The 17913-nt window shown below is 41.5% G+C and overlaps 1 protein-coding gene across 1 annotated transcript in view; it reads left to right on the forward strand.

Moving 5' to 3' along the window:
• Positions 1-17913, forward strand: part of ephb6 (eph receptor B6) — a 44286-nt gene that overhangs the window by 2302 nt on the left and 24071 nt on the right. The window contains exons 2-3 of the mRNA XM_026183944.2: positions 8634-8698; positions 14789-15061. Coding sequence (XP_026039729.2) covers positions 8634-8698; positions 14789-15061 — 338 coding nt within the window. The remainder of the gene's footprint in view (positions 1-8633; positions 8699-14788; positions 15062-17913) is intronic.

The following is a 17913-nucleotide window of genomic DNA, read 5'->3' on the forward strand; positions in this document are numbered from 1 at the left end:
TATTTTAACGACAACATTGATTAATGAATTCATGCATTTCTCTCAACGTAAAATAAAACGTTTCTTCTATAATTCTACTTAATTACATTTCTGAAAAAAATGCAATATATTTTAACTCCCTACACTTAATTCCATTCAATTCCATTTTATTTCTATAGCTCCAAATCTAATACGTATTGTAAGGTAAAGAGGTAGAGGAAGATATTACAGAGAAAACACCAGCAATCAGACTACGCCCTATGAGCAAGCACTTCCCAACACTGAGAAGGAAAAACTCAGAAACCGAAGTAGGCTCAGGGAGGGGCAGCCATAACCTGCCATCGGTTGGGAGTGAGGATGGGCGGAGCCTATCCCAACCATCATAGGGTGAGTGGACGGGTTGTCAGTCTATTGCAGGGCTTCACATAAAGATTTTACAAAAAAAACCCTTATGATGTTATAAAATATCTCCCTAAATTTTTGCATAACTTTTTACAAAAAAAGCAGCCAGCTGTTACCACTTTACCAAATAGCACCATTTAAATATCACATCTGAAACATTTCAATGTCAAAAAACTAATTTGTACAGAAAGACTTTGTTTCATCGCCCTTCAAATGTGCTGTGAATCTACCACTAACCTACACCAGCACTATAAAAGTATAAAAACCTACTGTCTCCCTGTTGGTTACGTTTTGAGTTAGCTATCCTTCTCCTTCTTCTTTTTCTTTCTTCGGCTGCTCCCTTTAGGGGTTGGCACAGTGCATCATCTCCTTTCATCTCACCCTATCCCTAGCATCCTCCTCTGTCACACCAACCCTCTGCATGTCCTCTTTCACTACAGCCATCGTCCTTTTCCTTCTGTCTTTGTCCAGTATATCCACTATCTTTCCTCTGCACATGTCCGAACCATCGCAGGCTTGCCTCTCTGACTTCATCTTCTCATCCCTCTCTACCTTCAGCCAACAGTAGCGCAGTTTCCACCGGCAGCCACTGTTTTGATGTCTTTATGCTATTCTGCTTTCTTACCTCTCTTTACTTTGTTGGGTTCTTTTGCTTTTACCTGTTTAACTTTGGAAGTTGTTGTCACCTTTGTTTGACTTTGACTTTTGCCTCGTTCCTGTGACTGTCATTATTCTCTGCACCTATTTCTGATTTCCACTTCCCTTATTACACTGTGAAGCATTGTCATAGCATCTGTCAATCTTGCCTGGCTCCCTATGATGGCCTTTTGGATATTGGTTTGTTTTCATTTTGGACTTTTATTTTTTGGGAGTTGGACTGCCAGCTAAATAAAGGTCCATTTTTGTCATTTGGTGTCTGCCTGGGTCCTGCATTTTGGTCCTGCTTTCAAATACTGTGACAGCTACATCATTACAATGCTGCTTACAGACTGATGCATCAGTATTATGGATGTAATGATGTAAGAGGCCATTTTTCTGCAAGTAAGATCCTTTTAGCTAGCCACTCTATACATACTGCTTTACTGCTGCTTTAAATTAAATAAAGGACATGAATCCTTCTTGAAACACCAGACTGCATAAATTTAAAGCCATGTTGACATTCTCACTCTAAGGTCATCTGGGCCATCGTTCCTGCTGTCTCTGGTTTTAACTGGGTATTAATTAGGCAGAGTGCCCTCCCTATCCCAGGCGTAATAAGCCACTCTTTCAGGACATGATCAACTAGAGAAAGTGTGATAAGAAAATAAATGGCATGCTTGTCACAGTGGGAGTGCTGCAGAACGGATGCCGCTAAAAGCCCTCAGCAGCTTCTTGCGCCCGTCCTTCCATCCTGCATGTGCACGGGGCTGCAGTAACCAAGAAATCACATGCTGGTGGGAAGTGGAGGACTCAACTCAACCCATCATTGACACTACAACACTTAACTGTGACCCAGCTTTATTTTTAGTTCCAGCATGCTGAGAGCTTTGTAATGACATTAGGCCACTTTTATTAAAATGAATGACACATCTGCCATTTGTGATATAAGAGGTTCAGCCAAGACTCTCCGCTTTGAGCCAGGCAATGTCGTGGCAGATAGCGTCACAGATAATACGCCTGTGTGGACAGGCAACGAGTTAGAGCCAAAAAAAATAAAAAAAATACTAAAAGATGAACACGTGGCATGGGCTGCTGTAACACTGGAATGCAGTTTTTAGTTTTGAATTTCACATTAAAGCAGTTGCCTGGCAGTTTGGGTGCTGGCACCAACCGAACGGACAGAGAGCTGAGTTAGGCTGTTGAAGGCTTCACTAATGAGAAATGACACAGTGGGTTTGAATTAAACTGATCTCTTGCATTCCTTCATCTGGCAGCGGTGAGGGTTGAGGGTTGAGGGTGGAGAAGATGATGTTTGCGGCTTCTGTTTTTGGTGTTAACTGGATATCTATTAATGGAGGAGTCAAGCCTGTTTAGAAGAAACTTTTACGCTTTTGTCTTTGTACACATTACTCCACTCGAGTGAATTATTATCCTTTTAACAACCAACATGCCACTAGCAAAACATTTAGCGTTTGGGTGAGGGGTAGGGTTTAGGTTGGGTTAATGTCCCCCACTTTTTATAGTACTTTTACTTATTTGGATTAAGTGAAAACTATTTAAAATTGAAGCTGTTATGCCAAAATAATTATATGAAACTTTATTTGAAAGGTGACATTTGCCTATTTAACAAAGCTCAACTCTAACTATACCCCTAGCATTCGTCACTTTTGACCTGGTGGATGAGTAAAAACTTGTATCACGATTGTTTTTGTCTTTCCAAAACGTTGAAATTCTCAGACAAAAATGAACAAGTGAAATATCTCTGATCTGCTCCTGACTTTAAAATCAAGTCCTTTGATCAAAGAAGAGGAGAAAGTTACACCTGAGTTATACCTCGGTAGTGGAGTTGGCAACATGTTTAATCGTGTGCTGGTTGAGGATGACGTTTAGTCATATTTCTGCATGTCAAATACTTTTTGCAATTATGACATATCTATGGCACAGATCCATCCATTCATTTCCTTCTGCTTACCTAATTCAGGGCTGCTGGAGCCTTTCCCTGCTGTTACAGGGTGAGATGCAGGGTGGCATGGCGGTGTGGTGGTTAGCACTGTCAGCTCACAGCAACAAGGTTCTGGGTTTGAATCAAGATTGGAGGCTTGCTGGGTGGAGTTTGCACATTCTCCCCAGCTTCTTCCACAACACAAAGAGCTGCATGGGGTTACCATGGGCAACCTCAGGTGTGAATGTGAACGTAGATTAAACACAAAAAATATAAAATTATTAGATACAGACATAAAGAAAGAGTAAATACTTTTAACTTAGTAGGTTATACCTTTATCTGCTCTTGTCACAATACTGAGGTTATAAAATTGATGCCACCCTCATGTCTGCACTGCAGACATTAAATCAGAACCTGCAGATGCTTGCCTTAGTGCCACACAGACACACAGGAAACTGCTACCCTGGCCTTGAAATACAACATGCCAGACCCACAGTATATCAATCCTGAAAGATCTAGCCAAAAATAAAGGCTAGATCATAACAAATCCTTTGTTATGAGGTTTTGAGAACTGGCACGCAGATTTTACCCACCTTCCACCTTCATTGCTAAGCTAAGCTAAGTGGCAGTTTGTGTCTCCTATTTAACACCAGACATAAGAGTCAGTCTCCACATTTAAATTTAGTTCACTTACAATTTATTTAGTCATATATTCCTTACCACCTTCAGATTTGGAGGCCTTTGTCGGACCATTTCTGTGACTTTCTGAAACTGACAATACAATATTCTCACCCACTTCACACTGTGATTGGCCAGCTATGAAGAAGTGTGAAAGTAAGCTGGGTTTGAACTTCTTTCCCAAGCTTACTTTTTTCATTTGTTACAGCTCTTTGTGGCACTTTCAGTGTGAAGAACAAAGTGAAACACTATGAATCTCTTCCAGGAATGTTGAGAGACCCATTAACGTCACCATCTTGGTTTTTGGAGCTAGAACTGACTATATTTAGAGTGCTAAGTTATCAAGTACCGCTAGCTAGCTAGCTTAGCAATGTGCATCCATAGACTGTATGGATACCTTAAAGATACCTGATTAGTGCGAGCTAAATAAATAAAACATTAGGATTTCACTCATCAAAACTGGAGCACAGTTAATTGTTCTAAAAACATGTAAAAGGCCCAAACAGCACAAACACAACAAAAGTCCAATTTAGTTAGCTGAGGTGACACATTGGCTGCATAACTGCTAGAAAATAAAAGCAAATACATTTTAAACTGGAAAATTTGAAAAAAAAAAAAAAAAGTCCATCCAGCTGTTGTGTTTTGCACCAGCCTGTAACATGTTTATTTGGACATTTTAACATGGCGTCTGTGAGGATTCAGTCACGTTTGGAGTCAGCCATTTGAGCTGCACTTTTTGGCACTTTGTGCTGGCTTCATTTTTTCAACTGCAGTGGTTGCTGCTTGCCACCATCCCACTAATGCCTGTTATTTCAATCTGCCTGCGAGCTTGCCTGAACAACTAAAACAGGTTTTTATTGCAACAAGATTGACAGAAAGCAAATAACTGTTTCTCTCAAGAAGTCAAACTATAATTTTAAAATCTTCATGTCTGCCAGTTTTACTTTAGCAAACATGCTGTAATCAAGACAGAGAGTCAGTTGTTTTGATGTGTCCTCCTACCTGTGCCTGTTGCTGCCTGCACGTAGGGATTGATCATCTAACCTGGTTGTTTGTGCTCTTTGGTGCAGCTGCGCTTTCATTCAGTTTTTTTGAGATAACTCCCTTTGACATGTGCATGCTTATTTCTGGAGACATGTTAATCCCCTTCCTTCCTTTCGTCCAACCTCCTCCTGCTCGCTTTCTGACTTGGCGTATCACTCTCTCACTGTGGTTGTTTGTAATGAGGGTTTGGTAAGGGCCTTGTCCTTGACTGACTGTCTGTGGGAGGGAGCATCTGGAGTGTATCAAGAAAGGGTGGAGATGGGTGGATGAGTGGACAAAAGACAAAACACAAGCTGACCGCTGCTCAAAACGCTTGCAGGCACTGTGGGAATTTTTTTGTGTGTGTGTGTGCATGAGTGTGTTTCTGTAACGTGTTGCTACCTGTGAGCTCGCTGACTATGTCTTCTCTGCTGGTGCATTCACTTTGGTGTTAAGGCATAATTTACACTCGGATCCCTCTAGTAGGCATTAATATTTACAGCAAATTTCTTTTCAGAGTGAGTCAGGAGGGGCTCCACTGCCTTGCAAAATTTGGCGTTAAAGTAGCATACATCTGCTGTCGAAGAGGCGTGACATGAACAACGGCACTACACTTAGCACTGGAGAGTGTCGGTGTATGCATGGCTGCACAGAGAGGAAAAGTGTTGGACTCAGAGAAATGGATGGAGAGAGCAGAGAGGGTCACTCAGCTGAAGTGAGCACTCCAGTGGCGGAGGGGACATTCATGAACTAATGCAGGTCACCTCTATAACAAGGCAGAAGAGCATTTACACCCACACCGTGGACAGAAAGAGAGGGGGAAAGAGCAAAAGAAACACATTCATATGCGCAAACACAATCCCGCCAGCCTCTCCTTCCATAATGATGCTTTGTCTACTATATTGTCTCCCCCTTTTCTCTCTCTGAGTATCAAACCACTTTCCACACAAACAGCAGAGCTGCCATCAGTAACGGAGAAGAGTGTTTCTCTTTATCTGACAGACCCTACTGTCACATTTTGGAGGAATAATATCCACATGCAAAGAGGAGGAGGATACAAGGGACAAGGGACAAAATGGAGGTAGAGTTATCGAGCAGAGCGAGTAAAAAAAATCAGAGTGGAACAGGAGGACGTAAGAGGCCAGCGTGCATTAACGCAGCACTCAGGCTCAGATTGCAGACTCAGCACTTCGTCAAACTGTCAGGGACAAACTTCGAGCATCTCAGCCATCGGATGGACCGATAACGGAGATGCTGTAGTGCTCTGCGCACATGGAGTGGGCTGTCTGAGAGTTAAATAAAGGGGCTTTTACTGCCAAGTGGACCTGCCAGTAAATGTCCCTCTCTTTTGTTCATGGTTGTCTCACGCACACACAAACAGACGCGCACCAGAGCCACGGTGCCCAAGCTCCAACTAATCTTTGAAAGGTGTGCATAACACACCACTTCAATGCTAATCTTAGGATGTCATGGTGAATTATTCAACATGCTAATGTCACGCAACGAGACATGCATGAAGCACTTTGAACGCTCCTCCATGTAATCTTCATGTACAGGTTTATCCCGGGAAGAAAGAGCGGAGGCGATGTAAGGACCTCTGTCCCCAAGGCCCAGCGACAAGAAACTAAATAGTAGAGGCATAAATATTAATGTCAAAAATAGTTTGCTCCGTGTTATTTATGCATGACTGTGCCCTGAAGCAGAAGGTTAATTGAATTTGGAATGACACTTTTGCAGCATTTGTGTCTGTTGCTTATCTGATATAAATCAAATGGTGCTTAATGAGGTCACATATAACATGTTAGTCAATCTGACAAACTGAAGATTATTTTTCACAGGGCCAAGAAACTAATCAATAATGAGTTTGCATGCCATCACGCACAGCTGGAATTGTACACCGTTTCCAGCTAGAGTCAAACAAAGCATGAAAGGTGTCTCACTGGTGGATACTGTCAAAATTCGGAGGTTTAAGCATCCCTGGCTTGGTGAGTTTAGCTTTCTTCCTTTAGCTGATTTTATCCCAATTGCCTCCAAAATTCCACTAGCCAAGCTTCCCAGACGTGCGCGGCACTAAAAACTGTTTATTCTGATGCCTGTGGCTGCATATAATCCTTAGCTGTCACAGTCTATTTGTATTCTCTTCTTGATACAATTCATATCACTCCAAATCCTGGAGCACTTCCATGGAAAAATGTGTGAATTTACTAAGAGTGACATAAAGACCAGCCAGTGGGTGAAAACGGATAGACAGGCTGAGGGGTTTGGAAAGGGGGGAAAAAGAGAGGAGGGAAAGGAAGGCTTGAAGCACAGATTTGCGGGGTGTCCATCTGTGACTATAATCCGAAAAAATCTGTTTACAGAGCAGTCAGAGAACAGTAGGGGTGGGGTCGATTCATGTCATGAGCCACAAATAATATAGTTTTCTTATTATTTGTTTTATTTATTGGGGCATGCGGCAGGATTGAGTGTGCTCACGGTGCCACTGGGTACTTCTGTGTTTGACTGGCAGAAGGAGAGAGACACAATGTATCTATTGGTGTTTTGGTGGACCGGGGAACCTTTTCAAATGCCCGTGTGCGAGTGCTGATTATGTAGATAATATTTTTCCGCCACCCTTTGTCTGGTTGTCAGCGAGAGAGGCAGGAAAAAAGAGAGGCCCCTTTTCTCTGGTGAATTATTGTGTGACACGCAATGGAAGCAAAAACATAAAAATTGTATAACGACAATGAGAAGAATTATTTATTTGTAAACAGAGGCGAATGCCGCCGGCCTCCCACAAAGTCTCGTGTGTATACGTGTCTACAGCCCTTTAGTTGATTAGCGTTGTGCTTGATGCAATCAGGCACTGAGCGTTTTCCTCCATTACCTCCATCTGTGCAAGCATCCAAATCTGAAGTCTGATGTTTTTGGTACCTCTGCGTACACGACAAACTTTGGCCCGCGTTCAGTCGGTGGCTCTTGAACAGCACCGAGCGCAGACTGTGCCAGACTGAAGAAGCGGCAGCCACCACGGTTTTGGAATGCTAATGGAAAATTCAAGGGCTTCAGTTTTTGTGTGGGAAGCTGCCATGTGTCAGCACGCAACACTCAGCATTAAAGTCACTTTGCATGTGTGTGTCTGTGTGTGTAATTTCTTTGCCAGCTTGCTTTTTGAAGCACTTAAAGCAAATTATGGGAAAACACACTCCAGCATAAAACTCATATGCTATTCTTGTGCTTTCGCTCTTGATCAGGGTTAATGAGCAAAACCTGCAACAAAAGAGGAACACAGAACATATTAACCCCCCCGAAACATGACGAAGGTTCCCTTTGGGACAAGCTATGAAAAGCATCAGCACGGCAAGTTTCAACAAATCGTGACAGTAACTGTTATGGCCTTTTAAAGTTGGGAAATTTGACCTTTAATCACAGTGCCCCATCAGGTCAATCAGTTTAATTTTTCAAACACCAGAATAGTGTGCCAGAGTGCATCATCACTTTATAGCAGTCATTAAATTTGACAGATGCACACAGCTGGAGCTCTCCTGGATTTTATTGGATGTGGTGGGAGAAAAATCAAAGAAAATGGGACTAATGGTTCCAACAACTTGTGGTATTTTACAAAAGGAAAAAAAAGGATTAATTATACAACCGCCTTCAAAAGGGATACTCTGCAAAGTGCTTTTCTGCTTCAGTTTCACTGGAGCAAATCCGTGTTTTATATGTTTTTATGGCCTCACAGCCTCACACACTATTTGGTTTTCAGTCCTTCAGAGAATATCTCATGATTACAAATTCTGTTTAACAGTCACTTAGCTTTTATAGCACCGACTCCGTTTCTCAGTTAAATTCTTGAGCTGAAATCAAAGTTTAAACTAAAAGCTCGCGCACACGTCTGCCTGTTTTCTTTGCGTTAAAATGAAAGCATACGCAACTGTTTCCTGTCTGTTTTTTCTAACCTTATCTTTGTCTCTGCTTCTTCGTCCCACAGTGATGCTGCTGGACACAACAGAGTCTACCTCAGAGCTGGGCTGGATCACCTATCCAGATACGGGGGTAAGCAGGGAGCTGAGTGTCAATGCGTTTTCCAGCTGTTGCAGCATTAAAGCCATCTGTAGAATGTGTTATACACGTGTCGCACATGCTGATGTTTGAAGTGTCGGGTTATAATCGCATTGTTAGTCGGGCCTTGTGCTGTAATGCTAATGAGGGCTTAAAACAGGATGCTATGAAATAATACATTTAGTTTTATAACGTTTTTCATCATTCTGTCAGGCAGCTGGTGGTAAAGTTTAGACATTAAATCGATAATGGTGATAAATGGTACAGGACTGCAACTGATATTCGTTTTAATACTGATCGATTTGCTGTTTACACTCTGGATTTATTGCTCGGCACATGCGGGTTAGAAAATAATGGAAAGCCAAGGATGTTCATTGAACAACAAGAAAATCTTGATTGATTTTCAAAATTCATTAGATGCCAGTCACTAAACTCAGATAAAAGTCTTTTGGGTGAGGTTGAACAGATTGAAGATATTGGAAATGTCAGATCTGTAGACATGTCGTGGTTTTGTTTTGTCTGTGTTGTGTTTTGGTTTGTTACGCTGGCTGGTTTTGTGGTTCTTCCAGTTTCTCTGGTCTGTCATCACATATTAATGTTACCTTTCATGTTTCAGTGTTAGCCACTTATCGTTCATTTCTTTCTTTTGTGCCTCGAAGGTGAGTTTTCTCCAGAGTCTTGCTCTAGTTTTACTTCCTGTTCCGTTCATGCCTTTGGGCTTTTATTCCCCAACTTCATCATGCATCCACCGTGGATTGTTTCCACCTGTGTCCTTCTATCACCTGTGCCTTGTTATTCAGTATATTAGGTTTGAGCTACTGTACATTCAGTTAATAAAACACTTTAAGACCAGAACAACAAACATATGCAGACGACTGCCTTCATGAATGATCAGTTTGTTTGGTTATCAACATCTGTTGATGAATGTAATCCACTCCCCACCATCTTTTCACTTTCACACATAAAAATCAAGCATGGATGGGGCTTTCTGGGACTTTTTGAATAGTGGAGAGATTAGAGTGACTGAGATGTGCAGCAGGCCTCCACAACAGCACTTGGAGTTTACAGAAGTCGCAGATCAAAGATTATTAAGAATTAGGTTATAAATGCTTTATGTTTAGTTATGGCTTGAGGTAAGGATTATTATCTTCCTGAATGGCTGGCATATGTCACTGGTAATACCTCAAGTGCGCTGAACACAGTCTTAGACGGGGCAGGAACTCACCTTTCCTTTAAGATAACCTTGAAGGTCTAAATGCTCCCCCAATTCTTTTTATCTGTTGTTCTACTCCACTGTGTGTGTGTGTGTGTGTGTGTGTGTGTGTGTGTGTGTGTGTGTGTGTGTGTGTGTGTGTGTGTGTGTGTGTGTCGTCATTCATAATTAAACTTCTCAGATTGAGCCGTAGATCTCCCATCTCCCTTTTGAGTTGATTTGTATTCAAGGTTGTTGCTTTGCCTTGAGCTGTGTAAATATATGTGTGTGTGTGCGTATGGAGGTTTGGGGGAGGAAGGAGGAGGTCACTTGCGTGACTGTGCGAGGGTCAACTCCTGGGGGCCAATCCGATTGTTAAATTCATTCATTTCTTTGTGATTGCATCTCAGTTCTAATACGGCTCGTAGTTACACCCTTCCTACTGAAACACTACAATGATGCATCTATTAGACTCCATTTGAAATGGACATCACCTGTTCAACCACAACAGGCTGAATGCTAAACATTTATTTGTTACTTTTGGCAAAAACAAACAAACAAACAAAACAAAACTGAGTTGACTCTTGTGACCAGCTATTGTCAGGATGGAGTCTAATAGCTACTAACCAACATCTGGCAGGAATACATTACCACCCTCGCCTGGCCTCCAGTGTCAGAGCATAATTGTACATGATGTTTGAATAATTAGGGCCTCATGTGTGTTAGGAACTTGTGAACCATGATGGCAGCTGCTAATAGGAGAGCATCCAATTGTGTTTGAATGTGCGTGTGTGTGTGTGCATGAGCAAGTCAAGCATTTGCATGAGTTTTTTTTCCCTTTATAGTCCCTGGATGAGAAGTGCTTCTGAGATGGAGATATGGTTATTTGACCCGGGGCATCAAGCTGAGAGAAGTAGAAAGACAGACCAAGAAAGGGGGATAGAGCGAGAGAGGTTGTGTGTGTGTCTTTGTGTGTGTGTGTGTTTTCTTTTTTAACCCCTTCCACACACCCCATCTCTACTTTTGCTTTAGGGTCTGTGGATATTCTTTAATGTGTTTTCTCTCTTCCTGCGCTTTCTTTCTTCCTTTCTTTCTTTCTTTCTTTCTTTCTTTCTTTCTTTCTTCCTTTCTTTCTTTCTTTCTTTCTTTCCCATTTTTACAATGTACTGACAAGCATCTTCATCTCTGCCTGTTTTTCCTCCCTATTTTAATTTTTTCTCCCTTTGCCCTTCACAGCCACAGAGCCACTGGGTCTTTGCCTCATTTTTTTTCTTTTTATCCCCCAAGTCAGTCTCCACTCTGGCCCTTATTTTTCTTCAGTGTCAAACCAGCAGAGACTTCTAGTCTCACTGCAGACTTTCCTTTTTATTTTTTTCCACCCTCCTGTTATTTTCACTCCCCGCTCTTCGTTTTTGTGTATAAATATGCGCATGTGCCTTTCTCTGCTTGCGTGTATCTGTGTCTGTGTGTCCACGGTTGTGTCCGAGGCCCTGCCCCTCCCTGTCCTCTGTCACTGCAGAGGTTGCGTGGCTCTCTGGCATTTCGGTTCAAATTAAATCACAAAGATGAGTCGTCCCTATAACGATTCATCCGCCCCCTACTCCCCAATCTGGCCCGTTTTTTTTCCTCCTCTTTTTCTTTCTTCCTTTATAAGAGAGGAAGAAAACAAGATGTGGAAAAATAGGGAAGGGGGCAGGAGACAAAGGGGGAGTGAGGTGGGGGTGTAGGGTCAGAAAACAAATGAAAGCTGTGTTTTTTTCACAAAGGTACAGAAGCGAGCTGCACGCGATGCCACACACGAACAACGGCGGCTTCTCTTTCCACCTAAAAGTCCCTGCCTGGCCACATACTCAGCATAGCTTTTACCGCACCCACCGCCGCGTGTCACAAAAAATGCTCATACACTCTTTCTGTTTGCTATTTTTCCCACATTTCTCCCTCTACCATCCGCATCCCTGCATCCCACCATGAGCTCGGTGTGATCCAACTCTTTCGTCCGTTTTCCCTCATACACTGGTCTGACAGAGTGAACCAAAGCCTGAGAGAGAGAAAACTGCCCTTTCACTCCATTAGACTGACAGCGACTCCGGCTCTTTCTATCTCCTCACTGATCTTATCATTATTTCAGCTGGACCAAATATGAATGCATTCTCTCATGGTGCGATGCTCAGTAGATTTCTGTTCACACTGGCTGTCAGAGCCACACAGAGAAAGAGACATGAGCATGCAGAGATACACTAACATGCACAAACAGTGATTCACACACTCTAAATACACCCTGATAGGGTGTCAGGACCTTTTGTCCTCTTGCCATTGTCATAGGGAGAATAATGATGATGAGGCCTAATACATAATTCCTCTGTGTTACAACAGAAAAGACCCTGCTTGTCACTCAGGGCTACACAGGCTTAAAGCAGATCCTTTTCATCCTTCAACGCAACGCACTGTATAATTGGTGAAACTAAACCCTGCGGCTACATTAACATTTTGTCTCATCTTACAAAGTCTCATCCAGAGCCTTGTCTCCGGGCTGCTCCATTTTCTCCATGTGCGACTCTCTTTTACTCACATCCATTTGCGCATCTACCGTGGATTCATCTTCCCGAAAAATGCAACAAAATCTGCTGATTTTATTGCACAACAGCTGCCCTAAGTCAGGCACACAAGTGTCTGCCACCTGTCACATGTGAACAATGGCGCACATGCAAATGCCAAAACTAGTGCAAGAGAAAAAAAACAAGCACATGTCACTGTATAATACGCATTAATTGTTATTATAATACAGCATTATACTACTGTAACATATTAAAATTGCAAAGTGCCAGCATCGCCCGTGAACTTCTTTCTTTCTTTCCTTTAGATATGTCAAGGCATGAAAAAAAAGTTTATCTCTTTCAGATGTGTCTCTGATAATTCGGCCTCCACCTCGGAGCAACAGCTGCAAATAGAATTTATTTTTCATCTGAGCGTCGAAGAAATTCTAGCATCAATATGTCTTTTCACAGGCGTCCTTGTTGCTCTGTATTTCGTACTTTGTACTAAGGAAATGGTCCACTGACATTATCTTCTGTTGATTAACAAATATAATCAGTGCAGACTTTTTGAAACCATACATTGATTATCCTTTTTTTTAACATGAAGGATGACGGTCATCGCTTCAGTCCAATATCTCAACAAAGTTTGGGTGAATGAAAGTACAGAAATCCATACTCCCCAAAACTTCACAGCTGAAATGATTGGTTAATGCTGCAGTCACACCAGGGAAAACAGTGGCTGAAGACCAGAAGTACAACAACTGTGACGATAAAATTACGACCTTAATACATTTGGTTGCTTTGAAGATGGGGACCAGGTCATCTTCAGAGTGACTTTGGTGTGTCAAGAAGGTGATTAAAAAAGGTCTGCTATCAGTTTGCAACAGAATGGAGTCAAGTTGGCAGTTGCATGCAGTTTGTTTGTGATATGACATCGATGAACTGTGACTTGTATTGTGTACATACACAAGTCGAATCAGAACCTCACAGATCTGAAACAGAAATTTAGAAATTCCTCCACAAACAGAGACGCAGATGCTGCAAAACTGCAAAATCACACTTTGCACACTTGCTTTGATATAGGAATATAACCAGAATACAACTGGTGCAGTCTAACCCGGACTGAATGCAACATGTTGGGAATCTGTCTGCGTTTATAAATTAGGTCAGAATTACTTCCAAACCTTCGCCGATCTGAGAGTGAATGTAATCAGTCCAAGTCCTGACCATGAGTGTTTGGAGACAGGTTCATTACATGCATTAATTATTATCACATTTGATAAACCTTACTATAATGATCATATATAATGAGCATATATATATGTCTGCATCTATCCTCAATAGGTGGACCAATCTGATCTTCACATACAATCCCAGTTCTTGTATATATTATGTTTATTTCAGCAACTTTAAGCATGTTTAGTTTTCACTCATGAGGACAAGACTATAACATTTAAATTTGTTGCAAGAATCCGTAATGCAATTTTCATCAATAATAACTATGTAGATCCCTTGTTGTCAGGTCACAATCAGGTTCTGCAACATTTAAAACCATGTATACAGCACAATTTCCAAAAATACTTCAGTGTAGAGACATTAAAAATGCAAAAAAAACAAACAAAAAAACATTAAAAAGACGGTGCAGTTGAATATGTCAGTTAATGATAGCTTTTCTGTGTAATGTCATCATGCTACCATGCTAGAATAAGTACCAAATAATAGCTAGCTAGTATGCCAATGTAAGCATTTAGGTAAAAGTGCTGCTGTGCATCAGTCTTGTTAAATGTCACTTTTAAGCACCACAAACAGGCAAAAATCACCAAAACACTAAAGTCTCAAAGGCTTCACCACAGTGAGAGCTGAACCGTCCCTGTTAACACAGTTTTGTCTTCACCACCTGAAACATGTTGCTCTAAATGAAAGGCTGGAGCTGTTTAATTAAATTACTGTTCTTTTAATCATTGATTAAGTAATTAGAGAGCCTACTCTGCAGCACTATAGAGACGACCTAGATCAGTGAGGACAGGGAACAAAAGCTTTTCCTGTGATATTACAGCAAAAACAAAAAACAAAAAAACAACTGCTCTATCAGACTTATCTCAAGTAGCCTCCATAGAGAACACCCAATGAAGGACAAGGCTGATGTCAGCAACAGCAGCAATATGTTCAATATTTACCTTGTAAAATGTAAACCGCCTTCTAAGTCATGAGTAAGATTCATGGCTGTGGAAAAGTCATAAACATACCGGCGTTTTAACAGTTTATACAGGCCTATTCTGGAGCCCTGTGCTTATAGTTTTATTTCTGTTTTGCTGAGGTCAGTTTACACAAGCTCATAATATTGTTTCTGTCTTCCAGTGGGATGAGGTCAGCGTCCTGGATGACCGAGGGAAGCTCATACGAACCTTTGAAGTCTGCAATGTCAACCAAAATCCCCGTCAGCAGGACAACTGGTTGGCTACTCCTTTCCTGTACCGCCACTCGGCTCCACGGGTGTTCGTCACGTTGCGTTTTTCTGTGCGAGACTGCGCGAGCCTGCGTTCACCGTCGCCCGCCTGCAGGGAGACACTCACTCTATACTACAAGCAGGCCGACTCCCAGAGGGAGCTGGAGAGGACTTGGGTAGCTGAGGTAAGGTGACACACTGGATGAGCTGCGATGATGCATTTGATTCTAAAGATGATGTATTATACTGTTGTTAATTTTCTGTCAAATAGTTTTACAGTGGTGGCTACTCATATTAAACATGGGCAGCTTCAATCATATGGGAACCAAAAGCTCAGCTTCAGGCTGCTCTGAGTGTTTAGCTTCAGGAAGTTTTTACTAGAAGTTGGCAGATCGAGCCAAATGTCCCTGGATTGATACTCGCGTGAAAGCATCGGTACTTCGTTTCTTTCCCATGAGTTCAGTATGTAGCACACTGTGTGTTGTGTTAAATAAATTATTTATTTATACATGCACTATGAAAAAAGTATGAACATTTTTTTTGTGTTGACTGTCACATTTATTTATAGCCTATAGCACATTTAAACAACAGAAATTCACCCGAGGCGCTTTAGAGATGGGCACATTTTCATCTCAGGTCTTCAAAAAAACTGAGTTTCAAAATACATGAAAACCTCAAAGGTGCATTTTCTTGTGTTAACTCTTTGAAAATCACAGTGGTCTTTAAAATATTCAGAATTTGCAAATTGATGATGTTTCATTTCATAAATCATGAGACACTCCTCTCCCCTAAATATCCTGCGTTTATAGCTTAAAAGTGTCCTTACTGGTATTTGTTTTGGCAGTGCTGGTCTTAGTTTAATTGTGAGGGATAGCCAATCAGAAGAAAGTTGGCTTAAAAGGAGAAGCGCTAAAAACTGATTGTTTCAGACAGAGGATGGACTGATAGGCTGCACTAAGATCCAGGATATGATAAATATAATTATTTTGAAATGTGAACAATGCAAAGCTACATTATCAGAGTTCAAGAATAATAATCTGGAGTTGGAAAAGGGCCCTTAAAGTGTTTGTGGTTAGCACCAGAACCTAGCAAAAGAAAAGTTCTAAAAGAAAAGCTAATCTGATGTCTAAATTCAAAGCATGTGCACCACATGGGCTAAAATGTCCTTAGCAGCACATGTTTGACTTCTAGCTAGCTGGTAGGACTGCATGTCATGTCACGGCTGTCTCCTGCTGTGTTTCCTGTCTGTCTCTACTGCACGGGGCTCAAAAATGACAAAAAGATGAAGAAAGGTTTCTCCTCTGATGGGCATGTTTTGAAATTTTGTTGCCTAAGCTTGTGCCACTCGTGCATTAGCCTAAATTCAGGTCACAGGGCTTAACATCCTCACAAGCCCAACAATTAATTTGGCAGCAAACACTCACCCAGTTCTGGCAGTATTTCTAGAAACACTCTTCTAACATCTGGATATAAACAAACTCATCTGATCTTGGAAAAAAAAAGAAACTAGCAGCAACCCAAGTGATGGACTCTAACCTAGACATTTTTAATAAAACTAAGCTTCGATTGAAAATAATCCACCTGTAAGTAATGTTAAAAAAAAGCCAAATTGTAGTGTTAAATAAATTACATATGTAGTATTAAACAGACTAAATATGGCAACTGTAACAACAGTGAGTATTTATTGAGGCTTTTGTGTTTTATGACTGGTAATTAAAGATTTCAGGTTGGGGTTTGATGGTCACATGAAAAAGAAAGTTTTCATGTGACTCTGTGTAGTCCTGTAGAAACAGTGCACCCAGAAGACGTAAGAGTTGCAGCAAGGCTGCAAGTCAAATGTATTTGATTAATTGCTCAACAACAAGTGCGAGCAGCTCAATAAAAACAGATGTTTTGGCAGTTTACTGCTCTAGAGCATTCAGGTGTGTGCTAAGATAACGTCGCAATCTTCTCAGGAGTGGATGTTCCAGCAAGTTCGAGGTCAGACCATGCAATGCTCAGAGAAATGGCAAAAACCCAAGAACTACATCTCTGAATCTACAGGCCTCAGCTAGTTAAAGTTCATGACATTTGATCAAGAAAAAGACAGAATACTGGCTTGTTTAGAAGGATTCCCAGGAGAAAAGGCTCTTGTCTAAGCTCGGCTCAGGTCTGCAAAGTTACATGTGAATAAACCGCAAGACTTCTGTCTTGTCACATCCTTTGAATAGGGCAGCTGTCAAGCATGGTGGAGGAGGGGTGATGATTTGGGCTTGTTTTATGGCCAAAAGGCCTGGGTACCTTGCGGCCATTAAGTCGAACATTAATTTCTTTGTATAGCAAATAGTTTGAGAATCAAATGTAAGACAGATGTAGCTTAGCCCAAACTGTGTTATGCAGCAGAACAGAGATCTCAAGCACAGCAGCAAATCTACAACAGAATGGCTGAAAGTGAAAAGAATCAAAGTGTCGTAATGGCCAAGTCAAAGTCCAGGTCTGAAATGCTGTGGAGGGACCTGAACAGAGCTGCCTGCAAATCTTAATAAACTGAAGTAATGTTGTAAAGAATAATGGGGCAAAATTCCTCCACAATCATGAGCGAGACAGAAAACAGTTACCTGTTAGCACGGTGGCACAGTGGTTAGCACTGTTTAGGTGTGAATGCGGGAGTGAATGTGAGCACGAATGGTTGTCTGTCTCTGTGTGTTAGCCCTGCGACAGACTGGTGACCTGTCCAGGGTGTACCCCGCCTCTCGCCCCATGACAGTTGGGATAGGCTCCAGCGCCCCCCGTGGAAGCGAATGGATGGATAGATGGATGTTTTTCACTGACTCCATCAGTGTTGTTTATTCTAACTTTATTCTTTTGCATATTTCATCCAGATGAAATATACATTGATACATTAGATAGAAACTATCAAGACTTTTACGTTACATTCAATAAACATACTGTATCTCTAAATAAGTAAACCACATATAATAGACTAACAATGACAGATTAGGACGATAAACAGCCTGTTAAGTCTTCCTAATCACAGATTTCCCACTTGAAACTCTTT

Source organism: Astatotilapia calliptera, chromosome 11, assembly GCF_964374335.1.
Source record: "Astatotilapia calliptera chromosome 11, fAstCal68.1, whole genome shotgun sequence".
NCBI lineage: Eukaryota > Metazoa > Chordata > Actinopteri > Cichliformes > Cichlidae > Astatotilapia > Astatotilapia calliptera.